The 18,341-nt window shown below is 42.3% G+C and overlaps 1 protein-coding gene across 1 annotated transcript in view; it reads right to left on the reverse strand.

Moving 5' to 3' along the window:
- grm7 (glutamate metabotropic receptor 7) overlaps positions 1-18,341 on the reverse strand; it is a 68,060-nt gene that overhangs the window by 34,501 nt on the left and 15,218 nt on the right. The window contains exon 2 of the mRNA XM_063215244.1: positions 3,746-3,962. Within this exon, the coding sequence (XP_063071314.1) occupies positions 3,746-3,962 (217 nt within the window). The remainder of the gene's footprint in view (positions 1-3,745; positions 3,963-18,341) is intronic.

Consider the following 18,341-nt stretch of genomic DNA (forward strand, 5'->3'; position numbering starts at 1 on the left):
GAGGGGGTGAGTGAGAGGGGTCCTCTATGATCTGGTCAGCTGCACTGTGCCTATTTCACCATCCTGCACTGTGCCTGTTTCACTATCGTGCACTATGCCTGTTTCACTATACTGCAATGTGCCTGTTTCACGCTTTGTCCACTGCGCTGATGGATGTCATTGACACCTTTGCATGAGGTGATCTCGAAAAGCATTGTGGGTAATATACTGTATGTAGCCTAATGTATGTCAAAAAGACCCCATGTGTGATGCACGCCTGCCAGGGAAGCCGACAAGGGGGTAGAAACAGGTCACTTGTCCCGGGCTCAGAAGGAGAGGGGGCCCAGAATTGGGTCTCAATTACATTAAATGTATTGGGTGGGGTGCCCTTTCAGATTACTTTCTCCTGGGCCCAGCGAAAGCTGTCAGCGGCCCTGACGCCTGCCATCATTTGTCAGTAGATGCAGCCAGCGCAGTGTGAAGCAGGCAAAACAACTTTGGTTACATAAGTGGATTAAAAATTATGATGACAATGTCCTTAATTATTTTTCAATTACTTCCGTCAACATAAGAATTAATTGAATGTAAAGGAATTATATCAATGTTTTAGGCATTTAGCATAGGGTCATAAGTGTGTGTATATGCATATATTTATATCAATAAACTAACGATGGAGTAGGCTATTACTTTTTTCACAGATATAACAAAAAGCAAAAAGCATAAAGGTAAGGGGAAAACATAAGGGGACAGTCTATAATAAGCTGCCATGAAAAATGCATCAGTCTTCTGGCCATGCAAATCAGTGGGGAATACCTAAATAGGTTACATCATTTAAGCGAAAGCATTGGAATCCAGGCAGGGGGGGGGGGGGGGGCTGAGTAGCTGCTCTTATTGTACTGTATTTTTGTGTTTTTCACCTGCCCAGAGACTGCAGATAGAAATTAGCTTGTAAGATATAATCTGGTGCAGGTTGTCTTTTTACTCAAGTAACTAGTGTACTTTGCACATGGTCCCTGATGAAATAAACCAAATAAACTCAATTAAACTATGCTGTGCCAAGAGGCTCTTACGGCTTAAAAAATGCAAAAAAATTAAGTGCAAAAAACTGTCTAGTTTACTTAGAGAATTCATTTGGCCCATTCACAAATGTCACATTTTTTAATGAATAGTGTAAGTAGTCATTCTGACTGGGAAAATTGCACTTTTCATACATGAAAAGTTAGAGCTTCTCCATTGTGCGCCATTTTGAATTTCCAGAAATAGACATTTTTAGCTGTAGGCCTAAAACTTACTGTACTTTGATTATACTAGTTTTAGCTGTAAAACTTACCGTACTTTGATTGTACTGGTAAATATTGATTTATTATTTAGTAAATATTCATGAAAAGATCAAATTTGGTAACTGGTTGAAGCTTGTACTATCCACTAAAAAATATTACACAGTACACCTTTAATGCCACAAAAGTCTCAGCTTCAAATACACGACAAATTTCACAAGCTCCTCTTTTCCTTTTCTGGGCTTTATCTTGGCTGTATCCTTGGTCTTGGCCTTGGAGAACAGAATATTGGCACGCTACCCTGCCAGAGCTCTGTATGTGTGTGTGTGTGTGTGTGTGTGTGTGTGTGTGTGTGTGTGTGTGTGTGTGTGTGTGTGTGTGTGTGTGTGTGTGTGTGTGTGTGTGTGTGTGTGTGTGTGTGTGTGTGTGTGTGTTTATGTGTTTGAGTGTTGCTGTGTGTCTGCTTGACCCCGTCTCTTTCTCTGGAACCGGCTTTGCTTTTTGGGACTTTATTGATTACGCTATATCTTTTATGTTCATATTCAATCACCGCTGCTGGTCTGTGTGTGTGCGTGTGTGCGTGTGTGTGTGTGTGTGTGTGTGTGTGTGTGTGTGTGTGTGTGTGTGTCTGTGTCTGTGTCTGTGTCTGTGTCTCTGTGTCTGTGTCTGTGTCTGTGTTTGTGTGTGCGTGCACATGCAGTGTGTGAACTGCTGGAAGACTGTTATCTTTGTTATATGCTGGAAGGCGGTTATATTTACTGTGCAATAGGGCAGTCATGGGTGAGCGGTTAGGGTGTCAGACTTGCATCCCAGAGGTTGCCGGTTCGAGTCCCGACCCGCCAGGTTGGTGGGGGGGAGTAATCAACCAGTGCTCTCCCCCATCCTCCTCCATGACTGAGGTACCCTGAGCATGGTACCGTCCCACCGCACTGCTCCCCATGGGGCGCCACTGAGGGCTGCCCCCTTGCACGGGTGAGGCATAAATGCAATTTCGTTGTGTGCAGTGTGCAGTGTTCACTTGTGTGCTGTGGAGTGCTGTGTCACAATGACAATGGGAGTTGGAGTTTCCCAATGGGCTTTCACTTTTCACTTTATATAGTTTAATGCATTTTTGTATTTATATAAGCTGACAGAAACCTCAATGCCGTTCGGAATTAATAGAAGTACTCTACTCAATATCTGGTCTATCAGCCAAGTTGTGAATGCTAGAAACATTTTGGAAAAACCATCAGATGAGAGTTCTTTCATCAGAACTGGAGGAGATGCTATTCATGTGCGAAGCAAGTGCACATACAGTACTTGTGGGAGAAACTCTCAGAGGACTGTGCACGGTACTAGAGGTATTACCAGTTATTCTTTAAGTATATAGAGATATGCCAATGTAATAGGTTGCTATGGGCACCTAACATGACCAGGTTCCGGTCTGCCTAAATTAGCACTAGCATTGAATAGAACAGTCCTTAGGTCTGCCTAGGTCTGCATAAAGGGGGATTCCCCCCCCTCCCCCTTGCAATTGTAGAACCGGGAAACAATGGGCCAATGGAACCTCTCTCTCTCTACTCTCTCTGGTATTACCTTGATGTCAGATAGCCAATGAGGTTCTCCTCAAAAAAATTCTGCCAATATTTGTCTTTCACAACTGACCTTAATGCAGTCTTTCGGAAGATCGCTCAGGAGGTTGTGTCAACATTGCACTTAACACATGCGTCTATGTACGTAGTCTACCTAGTGTTGAGGTAAGCGATGACAAAATTGACAGTAAAGACGTGGGCAATGAACTTGTGCATGAAATGTGCATCTGCACATGTATCCTGCAGCAGGCCTATTCCTGCCCCTAGGATCCTCCTTGAAAACATGATGCCTCATCTAAAGGGGGGATCCTCCCAATGTCAGGCCTGATGAAGACCCTGTTGGGTCGAAATGTTGTATGACCTTAATACATTTCAAAGCGAAGCTACAGTGTGCAGACTTCTACTTTTTCCACTATCAGATGTGCCTTTGTCCTGCACCTGGCCTCAGAGAGGTGGGATGTGCATATGGGGATCCATCCTCCCAATACCAATACACTTTTTGAGATGTTTCCCTCTCCATATGGTATACCAAATGTTGAAATGAAATTGCTGCTTCAAAAGCCCAACAAAGGAGAAACTGATAAAAACATTTCCCCAAAGAGATTTCCACATTTTCCCATACCATTGCGCCTGAATTTGTAATCTGGTACCAAAGTCTTCAAGTGTAATCTATAGTACAACGGCTTAGTGGAACATTTCCAGTACTACAGCATCACAAAACAATGTATGTAAATTAACTCTTAAAATAGAAAATAAAGTCCGCACACCAGGCTCTCGTTTCTTTTCATTTAATGTCACTCGGGAGCCTGGTGTGCCGACTTTATTTTCTATTTTCATGTGACCTTGCTGGTCCTGTACCCATTTTTTAGACAGAGGTGCGTGTTTTTTTCTTTACTGAACGTGTAAATTAATTCTTACCTGTGTCCCTGGATATTTGCATGAAGGCCTCGACACCTTTCTCCCCGTAGCTTCCCTCTGATGCCACCGTAGAGACATAATTCCAACCCATGGCCTTCACAATGTCCACCATCGCCTGGGCCTGAAAGGAGTCCGGTGGGACCACGCGCGAGAAGAAGTCGTAACGCCTGTCGTCACTTAGCTCCGGCGCCGTAGAGGCATAACTTATCTGTGGAATCTGGAAGTGAAAAGAAGAAGAAGAAAAAACAGAAAAACAAGCCTGTAAAACACCAGAGTTAACCCATACATACAGTACAATACATTTGGGGTAGCCGTGGTGTAACAGTTAGGAAGTTGGACTGTACTGTAGATCACAGAGTTGTAAGTTCACTTCCGACCCATACCAATCCATTCCTCCCTCCCTCCTCCCTCTGTCAAATCATTTCTTTGTCAAACTCATTTGTCAATGACAAATAAAAGCTTGATTCTTGATTCTCCATGACTGAAGTGCCCTTGAGCAACTCCACAATGTTCCAGGGACTGTAACCACTACCCTGTAAATGTAATTCGCTTTGGATAAAAAAGCGTGTAAAACTATGTAATATAATTTAAAGATATGGGAAGATACAGTTTCTTCCAATTAAATAATTTTAAATGCAGTGAAGTTGCTACCATAAGCCAACTGGCGAAATGGTGAGGTGGAGGAGCCGTTGAGCTCTAGTCTGAAGAGTTTGAAGACACTATTTGAGGACACATGTTTTTAGATCTCGTTGATACACATCTGTCTACTCTACAGCATGTGAGCGAGAACATCCCGTACCACTTTAACGGTAGCTATAACTTTACATAATTTAAAACGTCTAGTTGTTTGTTTCTCCATTAGGACGGGAGCAAATGAGCAGGCCTAGGATACCATGTGCTTTCCTCTGTATTGTATTGAATATTGCATTAGTGCTTCTGCCGCTGTGGTGCTGTAGTTTACGCACCAGTCAACCAGCCTCTTGTTTGCTAAAAGTAAACAAACAACACCAGAAGTGATATAGCGCAGGGGTTCCCAAACTTAACCATGGCAACTAAGGCCCCCCATGTAACGGTAGTATTCCACCCAAGGTCCCCCACATGGGTCGCGTCACACATCATTAGGGGCGCGGCTCTGCTGCTGACCCTGTGTCTCACCTGTCTGTGTCCTCTGCGTTTTTATGTATGTTAGTCCGTTTATGTTGTATTTTAGTGCGCTTGAGTGTGTACAAGTTTATGTCCCGAAGTCCTCTCACATAAACATCTTATAACAAAGATTCTATTTTTTCTGTGTATCCCCTTTCACAACTGTCAAAGACTCAATAGATTATTATAATGCTGGGATATTCTTTAGCTTGTTTTTCGTTTTAATTTGTTTTACGTTAGGTATTCATTTTATCCTATCACTTTTTTTTGTGTTACAGTATACTTTTCTAACCAACCTGCTGTTGGCACCCCCCCACGGCCCCTCAGGGGTCCCAGGTCCCCACTTTGAAAACCACTGATATACCGGTAATTATTCATTTTGGTGGGTGTAGCCTACTTCTTAGCTCTGTTTCACTTAATAACCCTGCAACAGTACAGCAAAGTCTGATGTTGTGAATGATTGACTGTCTGAAGGCAACTAGCAGTAACACACTAGCAGTGTCACAGTAAGACACTGTGAGTGGCGTAACACTAGAGCAATTATTATTTTTTGCTCTCTCACATATGTAGAAAAATGAGAGAGCTATAATTGGCTCTTTCTGGTAGAAAGACATCAGACATCATTGAACACTGCATTTTCATAGAATTGAAAGCAGCTATAGGTTGTATCTGGTGGCCAGAGCCAGTTTTACCAATAAACAGATTAGGCAGTTAGTTGCCTAGGGGCCCATCAAAACTGCCCATTGTAGGGGTCCCCCAGCAGTCAGTCACACCATGATATTTACCAGCGGAAATAATTCAAAAGTTCCCCATGTCTATATTTTTCTAGGGCCCTTAAATGGGTAACGGCTGCTACTGGTGCCATAGACATACAGCATACATTTACGGTTACAGCTTAATGCCTGACTCCAGTGAAATTGTACACGTACACCAGTGAAACCTGTCTGACATCACTAGGTTGTAACAGGGAAGGGGGCACAAAGGGGACAGTTGTCCCGGGCGAGCCCTGTCTCACGCCTTTCGTAAAGTATTCACGAAAAAAAGAACTTTAATTTTCATGGTGCATTCACGTTATTGCCCGTTTTTCGTGGTTGGGCAACGAAACGCTGCCTATTCATTTGAATTGTCCCACTGCTGCTATGGTTATCCAAGCGTCTGCAGGGGGGGGGAGGGGGTGCTGACAGAACACTGCTGGTACACTCGGGACTCACTAATTCGACGCCCTTTCGGTACTTACACCTTATGTCATACGACCCTAAACCTAAACCTAACCCTAACCCTAACCCTAACCTTAACCTTAAACCTAAACCTAACCCTAACCCTAACCTTAACCCTACTTAACCCTAAACCTAAACCTAACCCTAACCCTAACCTTAATCCTAACCCTAACCCTAACCCTAAACCTAAACCTAAACCTAACCCTAAATTGCTTGTTTGGATTGTTTGATTACCATGTGACGGTACCGAAAGGGCGTCAAACTAGTGGGTTGCTAGGCAGCAGTCGGGCAATTCAAATGAATAGGCAGCGTTTCGTTGCCCAACCACGAAAAACGGGCAATTACGTGAATGCACCATGAAAATTAAAGTTCTTTTTTTTCGTGAATACTTTACGAAAGGCGTGAGATACGGTTGCCCGGGCCCAGGGGCGTTCGGGACCCATGATGTAAAATATGATGTTTTTAAGTGAGTTAGTTACACCAAACTGCAAAGGAGATACCGTAACAATAGGTCTCTGAGCACCTATTTCCAAGATGGATACGGTACCACTGCTGAGCAGCAAGTCAGATGGTGACCAACCCATCAGCCGCAGCCCACTCACTGAGCTATATATACGAGGAGAGAGGAGGGAGGGTTGCCATGCCGATGGGAACGGTGACAGATGGTCGTGTCGCACGTGTGTGTGGGGTCTCTCTCTCCTGTGGAATGCAGCCACTCTCCCACAGCAATCAGTCATTACACACACATGATCAGGGGTGTCGTCTACTTTTTGTGGTGGGTATACTGAATATTTGAGCATTTTTTGAAGTGTGTATACTGTACTATTCTAAATGGATCAATTAATTTTAAGTGGGTATACTGTACTGTACTGTTATAAATAATGGATCAATCAATTTTACAGTAAGTGGGTATACTGAAATCCCTGAAATTTGGAGGTGGGTATACTGCGTATACCTGCTGCGTTCTACGTAGACTACACCACTGCACATGATCCATGAGATTAACACCAATAAACACAGCTCATGTCACACGTGTGGGATCTCTCCCGTGGAATGCAGCCACTCTCCCAAAGCAATCAGTCATTACGCACACACATGATCCATGAGCTAAACACAAATCTCACAAATAAATTAAATAAAGAAATCTGATGAGTGCTTCTTTATTCATTTATTTTTGAGATTGGAGTTCATTCATTGACAAAGTTAAACACCCAGTGTAAAGCATTAGACTACAAGGTGTTGGGCGTGCTTCCCGATCCTTCCATGAGATAAACACCAATAAACACACAGCTCATATAACATCACTCTCCATTCTTCCCCAAACGTATTATATGACTCAGGTAATGGAAACTGTTGTTATTTAATTGGAACATGGATTACAAACATATTTCTATAAAAAAATAAATTACCAAGTTAGGTAGATACCATTTAAAAATATATAATTATTGTAGATGTCCTGACAAGACAACCCTTTTTTCTCCCATGTAAGAAATATACAGTAACACAATAGGCGATAGGATAGCTAGCGACGAGGTGTGTCAAGCTGCCAAGAGTCATTCCACATGAGTGGAACATTGGAATTGTAATATGGAATACAAACATATTTCTATTTAAAAATTAAATACCCAAGTTAGGTAATGCCATTTAAAAAATATAATTATCGTAGATGTCCTGACAAGACAACCCTTTTTCCCCCATGTAAGAAGTATACAGTAACACACTAGGCAATAGGATCGCTAGCGAGGTGCGTCGCGCTGCCAAGAGTCCTACCACTAATACCAAGCTATAAAATACCATTTAAAAAATATAATTGTCGTAGATGTCCTGGCAAGACAACCCTTATTTTCCCCCATGTAAGAAATATACAGTAACACTATGCGATAGGATAGCTAGCGACGAGGTGTGTCGGGCTGCCAAGAGTCATTCCACATGAGTGGAGGCAGGCAGGCAGGCTAGATATTTCTCCACGCTGTGCGTCAGGGAAACTGGGCATCGGTGGCCGGACTCCCGCCTGAGCCGCGGTGTATTTTAAGAAACAGAGTGGCAGTCACAGGCACAGGCACCCACCCGGCATCATCATCTGCCACAGTGTTAGAGTCACTGTGTGATGAATCATGATTGGATGCTGAGCAAAATTAAAGAAAGATGAATAATAAAAAAAATTGGTAATAGATAGGCCTAACGCTTTAATTTAATAACAGTGTGTTTTTTTTTGTGAAAGTGAAAGACAAAGCCCGATTGGGAAACTCCAATTCCCATTGTCATTGTGACACAGCACTCCACAGCACACAAGTGTTCACGACACACAACGAAAACTGTAAACCTAACCCTAACTTTAAGGTACAGTGCAAGTATACATGATGTTACATTCACATGTATGTGCATATTACATACTTTATTACACTATCCACAAGTAATATCATAAGGGCAGTTAAATTAAGTGTAACCAAAATAATACCACAGCACTGAACACATTTCACAGTTCTTCTAATGAGAAGAGATTCTGCTACAGAAATTGATCACCTGCATTTTATCTGGATATGTATGGTGATGTGTCCTCATTCCCTTAGGGCATGAAGGCATCAGATGCTGTTTATCATAAGTAAATGATACTGACCAAAGCAAACAACTACACCTGGGGCCTATACTACAAAGCTGGTTCAGGATAAGTTAAGGTAAAGTTAAGAGGTAAATCATCTTAATACAAGAGTTTTTCTTGAGAAAATGAGGCTCCAGGATCTTCTATTTGATGATTTACCTCTTAACTTAACCTTAACTTATCCTGAACCAGCTTTGTAGTATAGGCCCCTGAAGGACAAGACACAAACAATTTCTCTTAAGTCTTGCATTAAAACATCTCACTCCCTCAACTACTTTGTATGGGTGGATTACTGTATATTTAGTCATTCATTGAACTGATACAGTGTACCGATATATTATATAAATTCAACTGCAAGAGTGACAAAAAAACAAATTTGTACGGCATGTACATTTTATACCTCTAAAAATACAATCTAAAAATGCTGAGAAGGTTGGCAAAACTGAAAGCGTCAAAAATTACATTGCACTATGCTACATATTAAGACACAATCTTCGCAATTTAAAATAAATAAATAAATAAAACATTGCCCAACAGACACACAGCCTACCATGGAATGAGCAGGACGCTGACACCAGAGCCACTACACTGTGTCACGATCTGTAATATAAATATCACGCTACACTGTGTCACGATGTGTAGTATAAATATCATTTTGTGCAAATAATCCTATAGGAAGTAAACCATATATAAAAGCTAGCCTATGTGCCATGTGCTGCAAGTAAGCAATAAGGTAAGGTAAGGTAAGGTAAGGTGACTTTATTTATACCCGAAGGTAGATTTGGTTGCAGGTAAAAGTAGCAAAAGCTCACACAAACAACACAGTACTGACATCAGTCACAATAAAAACTTGCACAGACCACACAATACTAATGACAAAGGGCAATAACAAAAACAAAACAAGGACAACAAAAAACGGAAACTGACAAGCAGACAAGTGCTCCAAACAAGGATATAGAAAAGAATAGATAGCAAATAAATAATAATACACATTCCCCGTAGGCCTACTACAATAGCCTGATTATCATCGACTTTCAAATCTCTTCGAGAGTTGTTCTGACCAAGAGCATAACAATTTTACGTTTCCCAAACAGCATGGTTGACCCGCCTTTGCTACTGGTTGACTGGTAACCAACAAAGTGGGTGGAGTTCCCGTTTTTTCCGGAGATCGCTATTTACATTGATCTTGGCCTGACTAGAAGCAACGGCGAAGGTGTTGCATGACTACGAGGGCGTGGCCTGGCTACTACTACAACATTTAAACATTGTGCATGGGATGTGGCTTGTGGGAAATGAGGAATGGGTCCCTTTGACAGTATGTACGATATAAGACTTGTATTGTCCATAATATGACTTGTTCTGTAATTTTCATACAGATCTTATGGTATGGAATCGGCCTGCAGTGCTGCTCTTGTTTGGGAGTTTGTGATTGATGGTGCTATACTGTACAAGTAGGTGCTATGCATGGTATTGAGCTGGTATGGTATTGAGCAGCATGGTATTGTTGTTCTTAGCATCTGCACTTGCTGTTCTGTATATTTCCTGTGCACATTGTAGGCCTATCTGCTGGTGATGTTGGCCATGATTATGTCCTCTATTGTAAGTTGCTTGGTTAAAAAGCATCTGCCAAATGCAACGCATTGTAATGTAATGTAATGTAATGTGGATGCGTCAAGACAGTCTACTGCAGTTCAAACCAAGCATCAGAATGGGGAAGAAAAGGGATTTAAGTGACTTCGAACATGGAATGGCTTTTGGAACTGTTCAGAAACTGTTGATCTACTGAGATGTTCACATGCAACCATCTGCAGGGTTTACAGAAAATGGTCCAAAAAAGAGAAAATTTTCAGTAGGCTGCAGTTCTGTGAGCAAAAATACCTTGTTGATGCCAGAGGCCAGAAGAGAATGGCCAGACTGGTTCGAGATGATAGAAAGGCAACAGTAACTCATATATCCACTCATTATAACCGAGGTACACATAAGAGCATCTCTCAGCACATCAAATCTTGAGTCATATGGCCTAAAGCAGCAAAAAGTCCACACCAGGCGCCACACCTGTTAGCTAAGAACCAGGAACCTGGGGCTACAATAGAGATTGCCAACGTGACGTCATTGCTCCAACCAAATCTACTTTTAGGTCTGTTTTTTATTGTCTAAACGACTAGTATTGGCGGTCAAAGGCCACTCTCTAATGAGCGCTAGAATTTGATTTGCCCAAAATTGGGGCAAAAGGCGTTTCCGACCCATTTGTCACGTGTCTTGGCAACATCTATTTGGACAGGCTCACCAAAATTGGATAATAGACAATTGGAAAAATGTTGCCTGATCTGTTGACCAGTTTTCTGCTGCGACTGCGACACTCGGTTAGTAGGGTCAGAATTCGGCATCAACAACATGAAAACCTGGATTCATCATGTCTTGCATCAACAGTTCAGCCTGGTGGAGTAATAGTGAGGGCATCATTTCTTGGTAGTATCAATTGTGCATTGTTACCACGTCACAGCAGTACTGCAATATAGCGAAGGCAGTTCTGAAGGCAAAAGGGGGTCCAACATAGTACTAGTAAGGTGTGCCTAATTAAGTGGCCAGTGAGCATCTATATCCTTCTGTATGGTATGTGCACACACATGTGTGGGATGTGAAAAGATAGGCCTAAGTACTGTATGTACTGTATGCAAGCATATGTGAAAATGGCATCACGATTTACCTTCTCCATTTTACACTGGGACACGTGTGTGCTGCAATTGTTTTTCAGATTGAAATTGATGTAGTACCAAGCAGGTGCAGCTATGAGAGTGCTGTTAGCCTACTGTAGGTATTGAGCTCATTGTTGTGGATGAGTCAAGGTTCGATCTCTCTCCGCAAGTAATGAGATGTGGCAGGATTTTGTTGACTGTGCGCCATAATCAATACGGTATCTGGACAATGTGGTGAAAACATAACTATGTGTGCAGCCATAAGTGAACCTGTTCTCTACCCTGCTTGCACTGGAACACAAGCAATGGAGGAGACAGTATGGGTATTTCCCTGCCATCATGCCAGGCTGTGATACCACTGTGCTCAAATCAACAGGAAACATACAGGTAGGCATATAATAAAAATGTGTTTGTATGCATAGTTTCAAAAGAAGACATTTAAATTTCCATTGTTGCCGTAACGTCTTAGTGCAGATGGGGTCGCCGGCTGGCCTATTCAATACTCAACTACATCATAACAATATTGCTATGACATTATCGAGAGCATTAAGTAACAGCTTAAGACATAGCCATTACAGTTTTGGTGACATTGAGGTTATAACATAGGCTCTGTGCTAAGGGGTTAAGATTTTCACTTTTGCTTGCCTACATGTATCCCTTTTTGTTTGATGGATATGTGATGCAATTAAAAAAAAATAATTAAAAAAACATTGCACAACGCCCAGTCTACCATGGAATGAGAAGGACACTGAACACCTGAGACAATACATTGTGTCACGATGTGGATCCCTTTTTGTTTAATGGATTTGTACTGACGTAGATTGTTGGTTTAGACTCCATTAAATATGTGCTGTATTCAAACGCAAATCAAGGACAATGGGCAACGTCACGTTTCAACAGGACCTTCAGAAATTATCTTTGTTTACATTCCATAACACCATAAGACCAAATGAGTTAAATACAGAAGGTAATGAGTGGTTCAACTGGTGGAATTAGATTACAACCAGGGACAGATTATGACCCTCATGGGCCCCTGGGCCAGACAACAAGAAAGGCTCCCCTCCATGGGCGCTGCTCAATTGGAAAATTATTTATGGTTTTAGACCAGATATTTAGACCAGCTTATGCCCCCAGAGAAAAACATAAAACATAGTTGTTTGTTCAAAGTGCAATTTTAATGCAACGTGAGAAAGGAAATCTCGAGACTTGGGCTTCAGGGTCCCTATGATTCCTGGACCCCTGGGCTCGACAGTAGGCCCATGCAGTAATCCGTCCTTGAGTACAGCGTAAATTCCTCACCTCCATTTGCACAATCAAAGATATAAAGGGCCAAACAAAACATTGTGAAGATACAGTAGGTCAAGTCCTGTAGCTAGGCGACAGGAATATGCCAGTTGGCTAACCACCCATAGACAAACAATACAGATTTGCTAGTTGGCTAACACAAGGCCAAAATTGTGAAACAGGCCGCTGGGCCAGTAGAAATGCTCCTGGTCTCCATTATGGCTCCTCTACTGAAAAGCCATGAATTAAATATTGTTTTTTAAATGTAAAATGTAAAGTAAATGAAAATCTGAACAAAAAAAAAGATTATTGACCTGTTTAGCCATTAGATGTGCCCCCCTAAAGGTCTAGCACTGCCACTGGTGGGGACAGAACACCAAAAAGAGGAGAGCAGCATGTCGATGGAGCTGCAGAACCCAATTAGTCCGATGCATCAACCGGACATTCTTATACTCCATAAAAACTGCCTGGCCTTACAGCATTAAGATTAGTTTGCTCTACTTCAGGCTTAGTATATTTTTTTTATTTAACCAATCGCTGCCATTTGGGGTCGAGACGTAACTGATTTCTAAGCCACAAAACGGACCAGGACAGAAACGTCATGGTTTCATCAAATTTCAGTTTGCCACTGAAGTTGACCCCTTACTTTCTGGTGTAGCAAATGGTTTTCTCTAGCTGCGGTAGATGAAACAAAACTGAGCGTACACTACGTAGGTGGCGGTAGCCTGGCTTGTACCTAATGATAGTGGGTGAGAAAGGGACCCTAAACAAACCACTGTCAGTCAAGACACCCATGTTCATTGGACGTCACTGTCATGCTCAATAGACTTCAGGGGACTGTTTTCTGGAAGGCCATCCAGCTCAACTTGCAGAAGTAAAATGGATTTTGTGGACCTGAGTCTGACATAATCAACACCCAGTCCATCACCAACGCCTCAGTCAGAGCAGTCTTATCGAGTTAAACGATTTATTACCACCTCAGTGAAAGTAGGGACAGACTCAAAGAGGCATCCATCTTAGCTCCAAATAAGCAAACAATTAAGACAGACAGCATGGACAACGCCTACGCAGCAGCATAGCTTACCGTCTATCACTCTGGGCACAATTCATTGGCCCCTCCCTTTCTAAATTTCAGACGATATTCTCATTATCTCCAGCTGTGCAAGCAGCCAATCATGACAGATCAGATTATTCACAACATACATTTGGCACAGAAAAAAGACAAATGTTTGTCAGACCAGCATACATCATACATGTGCACAGATAGGGACGAGGTGGTGCTAAAGCACCTGCCCCATTGCCCTACTGGACAAAAATGCCCTTTTTTGATTTTTTTTTGGTCACAATGTACTCTGGTCCATCTTGAAATGATCATGTACAAATGCAGAAATGAAGATCAAAAGAATGTGACAAAAACGCCCGATAATAGCCATAATGAGGCAGCTGGAAGTTCCACATGCCCCCGCCTGCCCTCGAGCACCTGCCCCCTGCACGTGCAGGCCAGTAACATAGGTTTATTCAACCAACTAATGTGGAATTTTAATAATATTGGTGAAAACTGTTACATTTATTCCCAAATGTTTGGTAATGGCTAGTTCGCTACCTATTGTGTTACCAATTCCCCAAACATAGGCCTACTGTATACATATGTACATACATTACTACTTTTTCAATGGGTTCCTGCAGATGCAACCAGACAGTTCTTGTTTTATCTGTCCTCTGGATTGTGCCCTCTGACACTGATTTGCCTACTAATTGATTTCTAATTTCTATATTCAAATTCCTATCAACTCTGCTGCCATTGCATTAGGTACACGATACAGTCAACTCACTACTCCTTTCGTATCACTGTCTTTCACCTACAGTTTCACCCACCAATTTAATAATTCTTTTAAAATCAATTATTTTGATTTTTTTCACATTTGAAGCCTGGAGGCACTAGAGTATCATCAGCTCATCAGGCACATTATATCATGTGGTTGTTTCATGACTGAAAGGTAACAAAACTCTGAAAAGACGTTTCATGATGATACATTACTGCCTTCTTCTTGCACCGCGATAGGCCTACCACGATTCCTCTGTTCTATATACAATGTCGTTACAACCCTAATTACAATATATTTATTGTGTCTTGAATGTTGCATCTAGGTGAATCTCTTGCACAACTCAATTTTGCAAGCTAATTCTTTATTTTCGAAGATGTCAACCAAGAGACCACAACGCTATGAAAGGCATACAGGATGAGGACTGTTCCACTGTGCTGAGAGCCCACATCAATAATTGATCTAGTTTATCTTGCAGAGTCAGTATTCATATGCGAAAGATGTCTTGTCATAAATTTGTATTTTTATTCATCCATTGCAGGGTTATTAAGACAGACGTTTCGGCTACAAGAGCCTTTGAAACATCCATCTAACCCTGCAAAAAAAAAGAAGAAAAAATAGAAGAAACTGCATTTGATCTAGCCTACATGTAAAGAGTTCAGATGCAAAACCCCCTAAGTGCCTTTTCAGAAAATAATCCTAATTCATTTTATTTAATACAAAGCTATCCAAATTGCATACATTTTTTATTTTATTTATGTAATATAACTATTTATATTTATTATGAAGTACATGAATGTAAATCAAACCAACAACAGGGTTCTCTAAAAGTATAGAAGAGCAGGTCTTCAGAAATGGAGTTAGGGGGTTTTGCATCTGAACTCTTCATGTGTTCCCTATAAATACGTTTACATGAGACATTTAATTAAAAATGAACTCACTGTAATTCTGAATAAAGCTTAATTCCGCTTTGGAAACGTCATGTAACCACTTCACAATTCAGAATTAAATGAAGAAAAGAAGTAAACTCTACGGAACTGTTTAATTCTGAATGATTAATTCGGAATGAAAAACGCCATGTAAACTTGGCCAATGTCTGACTACTTCAGAGACACACCACCAATAAGGGAGAGCGTGTTGTGTGTGGGAAATAATAACTTTTCATGAATTTGGAAATGTTTCCCTCTGCCAGTGACTCTTCTGAGGGAGAGAACATGGTCAAATTCTTGGAGAGATACAAAGCCTGCATCATCCACTGCATATGAAGCAGACGTAACACGAGAACAGAACAGTTGCACTGAAAACGACTGACGCTGCTGGAATCTGCCTGCTGCTCAATGGGAGTGGAGTAAGCTAATCAAATATGCTATCTGCACGCTCCATGTCCCAGTATCAATGGCTGTTAGTACGCTCATAACTAAGTAGCTATAAAAGTGTCATGGTGCTGCATCTGAGCTACAGTGTTTATGAGAGCTAGCTTATAAATTAGAAATGAATCAAAAGAGATGTGGGGGTTTTCACATAATGGAGAAAAAAACCCTTAGAGATAAAGAGCCATAGAGTTTGAGTGACTAACCTTATTTTTCTACAGTACAGTACAGTACAGTACAGTACTGTATTCCCCATAGAATAAAGTAGCCTACTGAGCCGACCAGGGGGGCAACTTACATACATTTTACATAAGAACTGAATAAGCAATATATTATAGATCAGCTCAGAGGCTGAATCCTTAAAGTTAGGTATACTGTAGGCAGAGAGAGAGAGAGAGAGAGAGAGAGAGAGAGAGAGAGAGAGAGAGAGAGAGAGAGAGAGAGAGAGAGAGCGAGAGAGAGAGCGAGCGAAAGAGAGACACATCAGGACATGCAGCCTACAAACACACCATGTCACTGAGCCTGGTGCTGTGGGACTTGGACTGAATTAATGTGAATGTAAAGGGGGATGTAAGCCCAGCCCCCTCCCCCACTTGCTGATCTATTTTCTCTGCCTCCCTCAAACACTGCAAATGGAAATGAGAGGGGAAAAGAGGGGGGGGGGTTGTTGCAAACAAGAAATACTGTGTATACATGGTTCTACATTTTTGTTTTCTCCTGGCTGCGCAACACTAACTGCGCACAACTCAACCTCTGATTGTTGGAAACCGCTGTCGGTAAAAAAAAAATAGCTCACGTGGTTGGCTGCCAGTGTCTTGCCCCTCCTCACAACAGTGTTCATAAAGACTGTGTGAACCCATCTATACCTAGCTGGCTGTTGGTTCAAAATTTGACTACTACCCTATACAGTCACTCACTCACTAACACACTAAAATTCTGCTCACCACAGTCACTGCCCCCCCCCCCCCCTCCACACACACACGCATGCACGCATGCACGCACGCATGCACGCACGCACGCGGACACACACACACACACACACACACACACACACACACACACACACACACACACACACACACACACACACACAAATACACTCTAAAACCCCACTACCTGTCACAATGTGATGTTCACATCCCATTGATATACAGCCCCCACTCATAGCCCACTTCTCCAAGCTACACACACACACACACACACACACACACACACACACACACACACACACACACACACACACACACACACACACACACACACACACACACACACACACACACACACACAGCCCAAGTTGTGAGAGAGAGAGAGAGAGAGAGAGAGAGAGAGAGAGAGAGAGAGAGAGAGAGAGAGAGAGAGAGAGAGGGGTCTACTCTGTGCGTGTGGGAGATGAGCTGCCTGGGTTAGACTCTTCACTGTGGCGAAGGAGACTTGCAGGCTCACAGCGGGTGTTCACACAGAGAATCTCTAAACCCTCCTTTGACTTTATACTGTATGGGGAATCATACTGCATGTAGTATATGGCTAAGGCAATGACAAGGAAATGGTATTGTAACCATCAGTGTATGCAGGGGCGTGAAGTATACCCCTGCAGCCCCCGCGAGGCAGGGGGGCTCATACGAGGCGGAGGGCCCACATGGGCCCTTGACTTGAAGAAACGGGCCCCGTCCACATGATATCATGCCCTCTTTTTTTGTGTGGGGGCCCATGGTAGCTTGCAGGGGGGCCTGAAGCACTTGCGTTACAACGCCAATGAGTGTATGCAGCACATTGACCTACACAAACCCACACAAACAAAATGAGGGTAAAGAGTTGCTATGGCCTACTAGGAGTGCAACTAAATGGGGCAAATACTCTGTGTGACTGTAGGAGGGAAGCAGACCGACACCATGTGTATTCCGCGTTGAGGTGTGACGCCTTTTTTTTTAAAGATATTTTTTTTCTTTATTAATGACAGGACGGCGAGAGTGGGACAGGAAATGAGTGGGGAGAGAGAGTTGGGGAAGGAGCGGCAAATGACCCAGGCCGGAATAGATAGAACCCGGTGTAGAGGCCCAGTGCCCTAGCCTGATTATCATCGACTGTCAAATCTCTCCAAGACACAGAAGGTGTTGCGTCATTAGGAGGGCGTGGCCTGGCTAGAGTTAGGCCAGGGTAGGCCAGAGGTGCGACAGCTTTGCCTTCGATGACACGGGAAAGCACTTTTGTCACGTGACCAGGTTCCCACAGTTTTCTCGCCATGTCGCGAATTTCTGTTGCCGCAGCGAATTTCACCTTACAAAGCTGTCTGGATCCCCACAAAACATAAACAATATGGTTTGATAATCATGCAGATCCTTATCATGTTTTCTCTAGATTGGCTTTGATATATAAATCAGGTTTTATACAAAAGGGAAAAAAATAATGTCACCAATCACTAATGTACAATGTTACTGATACAGCCTTTAGCTCAACTTAAGTA

Source organism: Engraulis encrasicolus, chromosome 14 (assembly GCF_034702125.1).
Source record: "Engraulis encrasicolus isolate BLACKSEA-1 chromosome 14, IST_EnEncr_1.0, whole genome shotgun sequence".
Lineage (NCBI taxonomy): Eukaryota > Metazoa > Chordata > Actinopteri > Clupeiformes > Engraulidae > Engraulis > Engraulis encrasicolus.